At 59.5% G+C, this 4,750-nt stretch overlaps 1 protein-coding gene across 1 annotated transcript; it reads left to right on the forward strand.

Annotated features, from left to right (window-relative positions):
• Window positions 1–1,048: 1,048 nt before the first annotated feature.
• On the forward strand, window positions 1,049–2,616 carry ADRA2C (adrenoceptor alpha 2C; the record flags this gene model as incomplete). Its single annotated transcript, XM_082237527.1, has 1 exon — window positions 1,049–2,616. The coding sequence occupies one exon, from the start codon at window positions 1,049–1,051 to the stop codon at window positions 2,360–2,362; it is 1,314 nt and encodes a 437-aa protein (XP_082093653.1). The 3' UTR covers window positions 2,363–2,616.
• Between the last annotated feature and the right edge of the window lie 2,134 nt (window positions 2,617–4,750).

The raw sequence follows: 4,750 nt of genomic DNA on the forward strand, positions 1-4,750 counted from the left end.
GGGCAGCAGCTAACCCTTCTGGTTTCCAGCTGGGCAGCTTCTCGGTGCTGCCGTCGCGTTTCTCTCCCCCGCCTCCCCCTCTTGGTCAGCTGGATGAGAAAGCGAAGCCGTTACAAGTCAGCCGGGGGGGGGGGACGGGGACTGGCGCTCGTGGGGGGGGGGGGAGGGATTCTCTCGGGGTCTCCTCCGCCACCTGCTGGTCCCCGTTCTCTTCGGGGGGAGGCACTTCTCCTTCTTTCCCCCGGGGCCGCCTGCTTTCCTCCGAGGAGCCTCCGCCATCCCTACCGGGAGGCTGCCCTCGAGCGCGGCTCTCCGGCGCTTCTCCCCAGTGGCGTAGCGTGGGGGGGTGTAGGGGGGGGCGGCCGCACCGGGCAACATCTGGGGGTTAGGGTTAGGGGGCGCAAATGCACGGGTTAGGGGGCGCAAATGCACGGGTTAGGGGGCGCAAATGCACGGGTTAGGGGGCGCAAATTACTTGCCTTGCCCCGGCTGCTGACAACCCACGCTACGCCACTGCTTCTCCCGCCCACTCGCCCGCCCCACGCGGGCCAGGAGCGCGCTCCGGGGAGCCCCCTGCGACGGAGGGCGCGGCGGGCGCTCTCGGGCTCCCTGGCCGCCCCCCCCGTCTGGCGCACGTGAGGGAGCGTGCCTGGCCGCCGCCGCCGCCGCTACTGGGCATGCTCGAGGCAGCGTCGGGCGCCGTCCGCAGCAGCCGGCAGTGCGCGGGGCGCCCGGGAGAGAGGCGCCGGCCGGCGGGAGGAGCGCGGCTCCGGGGGCCCGGCCAGCAGCCCGCGCCACGCCGCCTCTCCCGCCCCAGGAGCGCCGGGCGCCGCGGAGGAGCGAGGATCAGAGGACCAGGGAGTCCCCGCCTGCCGGGGCGCGCAGGCAGGCAGGCAAGCGCCGCTGCTCCGGGAAGGGGTCCGGGGGGCGCCCCCTTCTCCCCGGGATGGCGGGGCCGGCGGGGGGAGCGGTCGCCGGCCGGGCTCAGCTGGGGAGCGATCGGGGGGTGGCGGCGTCTCCCTAGTGCCGCGCCCGCCTGGCCCGGGCGATGGAGGCTCCCCCCAACAGCAGCGCGACCCCCCTCAACGGGTCCCTGGGGGCTCCGCTCTCGCCCCCCGCCGCCGCCTACTCCCCGGGCGCCGTGGCCGGCCTGGCCGCCGTGGTGGGCTTCCTGATCGTCTTCACCATCGTGGGCAACGTGCTGGTGGTGATCGCGGTGCTGACCAGCCGCGCCCTGCGCGCCCCGCAGAACCTCTTCCTGGTCTCGCTGGCCAGCGCCGACATCTTGGTGGCCGCCCTGGTGATGCCCTTCTCGCTGGCCAACGAGCTGATGGGCGCCTGGCACTTCGGCAAGGCCTGGTGCAACATCTACCTGGCGCTGGACGTCCTCTTCTGCACCTCCTCCATCGTGCACCTGTGCGCCATCAGCCTGGACAGGTACTGGTCGGTCACGCAGGCGGTGGAGTACAACCAGAAGCGGACCCCGCGGCGCATCAAGGGCATCATCTTGCTGGTCTGGCTCCTCTCGGCGCTCATCTCCTCGCCGCCGCTGGTCTCCAAGTACTGGCAGCCCCCCGGGGAGGCGCCCGCCACGTGCCAGCTCAACGACGAGACCTGGTACATCCTCTCCTCCTGCATCGGCTCCTTCTTCGCGCCCTGCCTCATCATGGTGCTGGTCTACGTGCGCATCTACCGCGTGGCCAAGCTCCGGACCAGGACGCTCTCCGAGAAGCGGCCCGGGCCCGACGGCGCGCCCCAGGCCCAGAACGGCGCGCCCCGGGGCTTCATGTCGCTGCGCTCTCCGCCCCGGGAGAAGGGCCCGTGGCCCGGCGCGCGCTGGGAGGCGGCGGCGGCGGCGGCGGAGCTGCAGGACGTGGAGCTGGAGGAGAGCAGCACCCTGGAGAGCCGGCGGCGGGGGCGGCGGGCCAAGCGGCCCCTGGCGTCGGCGTCGTGCAAGGCGGCGTCGAGCGGGCGCCTGTCGCGCTCCAGCAGCCGCTCGCTGGAGTTCTTCTCGTCGCACCGGCGGCGGCGGCACCGCGCGGGCAGCGGGGGCCCCAAGGCGGCGGCCAGCCAGGCGCGCGAGAAGCGCTTCACCTTCGTGCTGGCGGTGGTGATGGGCGTCTTCGTGGTGTGCTGGTCGCCATTCTTCTTCAGCTACAGCCTCTACGGCATCTGCCGGGAAGCCTGCGAGGTCCCCGAGGCGCTCTTCAAGTTCTTCTTCTGGATCGGCTACTGCAACAGCTCCCTCAACCCCGTCATCTACACCATCTTCAACCAGGACTTCCGAAGGTCCTTCAAGCACATTCTCTTCGGGAGGACCAGGAGGAGGAGGAGGGAGAGGAAGCTGCCCTTCTTGCACTGACTGGGGGGGGGCAGGAAAGGGCTCCCCTGGCCTCTGCACAAAGAACTTGGGTTTGTCTTCAGGGCTGGATTGGCCCGGAGACGGAGCCTGGCTTTACTGGAGGAGGAGAAGAGGGGGAAAGGAGCCAGCCTGCGCTTGCTGTCAGGCACTGACAGTCTTTTATACCTGAAATGATTTATATATTTGCCCAAATCCTGCTAAAGGAGAATATTAACTTTTCTTTTTCTAAATAAATGTTTCTAATCAGTTGTAAACCTTGCTGAATTGTGGTTTTACACTGAGGTGACCTTTCTCTTCCCTGCTGAGTGATTCCCTGAGGGGATGCGAATGAACGTGGCCTTCCAGATGTTGCTGTGCTCCAGCCCCATCATTCTCCACCAGCAGGAACAGCGGTCAGGGAAGAGGGGAATTGTAGCCCAGCAATGTCTGGAGCGCCACAGGTTCCCACATCTCTGCTCCAGAAGCGGCTTTGTATCTCCCCACCCCCATGGGGAGGGCTGAGGGGCTACTACTGGCAACAGAGCAGATTTGCTTATAGATGCCTTTCCCACAGAATGTGATGGTATGCCTGTTTTCAGGTGAACTTGGGTTTCCAGAGACTTGGCATCTTGTGACAAACTATTTTTTTAAAAAAGAAACAACGCCCAACAACAGTCATTTTAATAACCGAAACCAATTAAGGTGCCCTTGTTCTGCCTGTCTGTTGGTTGGTTGGTTGTTTATTTGTATACGGCTTAAAATTTCTAATCAGTTTTACAAGTGACAAACTATTTTCTCAGATAATTTATAAATTTTCTTAACTACCAAAGAGTACACAGAGAAGGTACTCTCAGCCCAGGCATTAATAGCTAAACCATTTCCAGGAGGATTTCAGAGGCTTGCTCTCTCACCCACAATATACTGTGGCAAAAGGTCTGTAAATCGAAGGGGAAACCTGCTAGATTATATTAGGCATATCACTTCTTCCGAAGAGAGAAGAACAAATCTGTCTTCAGGCCTTTCCATAGTAAACAACTCTTTCAGATTTGACTGAACTTAATTGAATAAGGCTGGCATCTTGAGCTGCCCAAATCAAATCTATCCTTGAACCAGAACTATATTGCTTCTCAGTTTCTCCTCTGAAATAAATGGATTTCTGCTATAGCTGTTCTGCTTCTTTGGGCAGTGCACTGTCCTTCCCGCACCTGTCCTTGTAGCACCCACCTGATTTCCATAAACATCTTGTTGCCTTGCACTAACCCTGCCCAGCTGACCTTAGTACAGCCTTTTTCTTTATCCATGAAGAAGCACGAAGACTTTGCTACAACCCACTTCCCGCTTCTCTCCTCCCTCAGAATGGGCCAAAAATTATATGGACAAGAAGGCTCCACTAAGATGGAGCAAATGAAGTTATGGGGAATCAGAGGAGAAAGGAAATAGAATTGTAGAAGTGGAAAGGACCCTGAGAGACATCTAGTCCAATTCCCTGCAATGCAATAATCCTGTATGGGCTCAAACGGCCAATCTTCTAGTTCAGGGGTGTCAAACTCAAATTCATCGGGGGGCCGCATCAGCAGTTTGGTCACCCTCAAAGGGCCGGTTGTATCTGTAGGACTATACATCATATGTACTTACAGTACAGGAGAGAAGGGTTCAGGCAGCCGTTGGATCTGTCACATCACAGGATGCCATGCGCTCAATATAAAAACAAGTGGAGGTTTCCTGAATGCATGTAAAGTGGAGGTTTCCTGTGTAAAACGGCCGGCGCCGCTAGAGGGCAGACGTTCTCTGGCTTGTAGGCTGCCGCGCATGCGCTGAAGAGGCGGCTTTCTTGGTAAAAAAAAAAAAGCGAGAATAAAAGGTGAAGGCTGGCGGCCGGCGGCGGCTACACGGGCCACATGACGAGGTCTGGCGGGCCGGATTTGGCTCGCGGGCCTTGTGTTTGACACCCATGTTCTAGTTAATAGCCAGACGTGCTGACCCATTGCACCACAGGAGGCCTCAAATATAAAGTTGTATGGGTCCAGGCTGCTGATCCTCTCCACTTACTGAGCACCCCAGAAAGGGGATGGGATGGCACACAATTGGGCAGCGGGTGGGTGGGGCTCTGTGGGTTTTCTGTCTGCCCTGCAGTAACACAGCAAGCAAGTATCTTGATTTCAAGGGGCATTAGGAAGGAAGTGGGACAAAAACACATGACTGTTTTGTGTGTGTCAGGTCTTTCTCTTTTTTTGAGGGGCTGGGAATACTGTGTGCACAGTCACATGCCTGTAGCTGAGTGATGCATAGAAGCTTATAGTCTTATGGTGGAGGGGCTGCAATGGGTCAATAGCTCCCACCACTTTTTCTTTATCCAGCGTCTAACATCTGTTGCACATTGTTTCAATAGAGATGTTCACATAGCCATGA

This window comes from Podarcis vaucheri, assembly GCF_965113315.1.
Source record: "Podarcis vaucheri genome assembly, chromosome: 9".
Lineage (NCBI taxonomy): Eukaryota > Metazoa > Chordata > Lepidosauria > Squamata > Lacertidae > Podarcis > Podarcis vaucheri.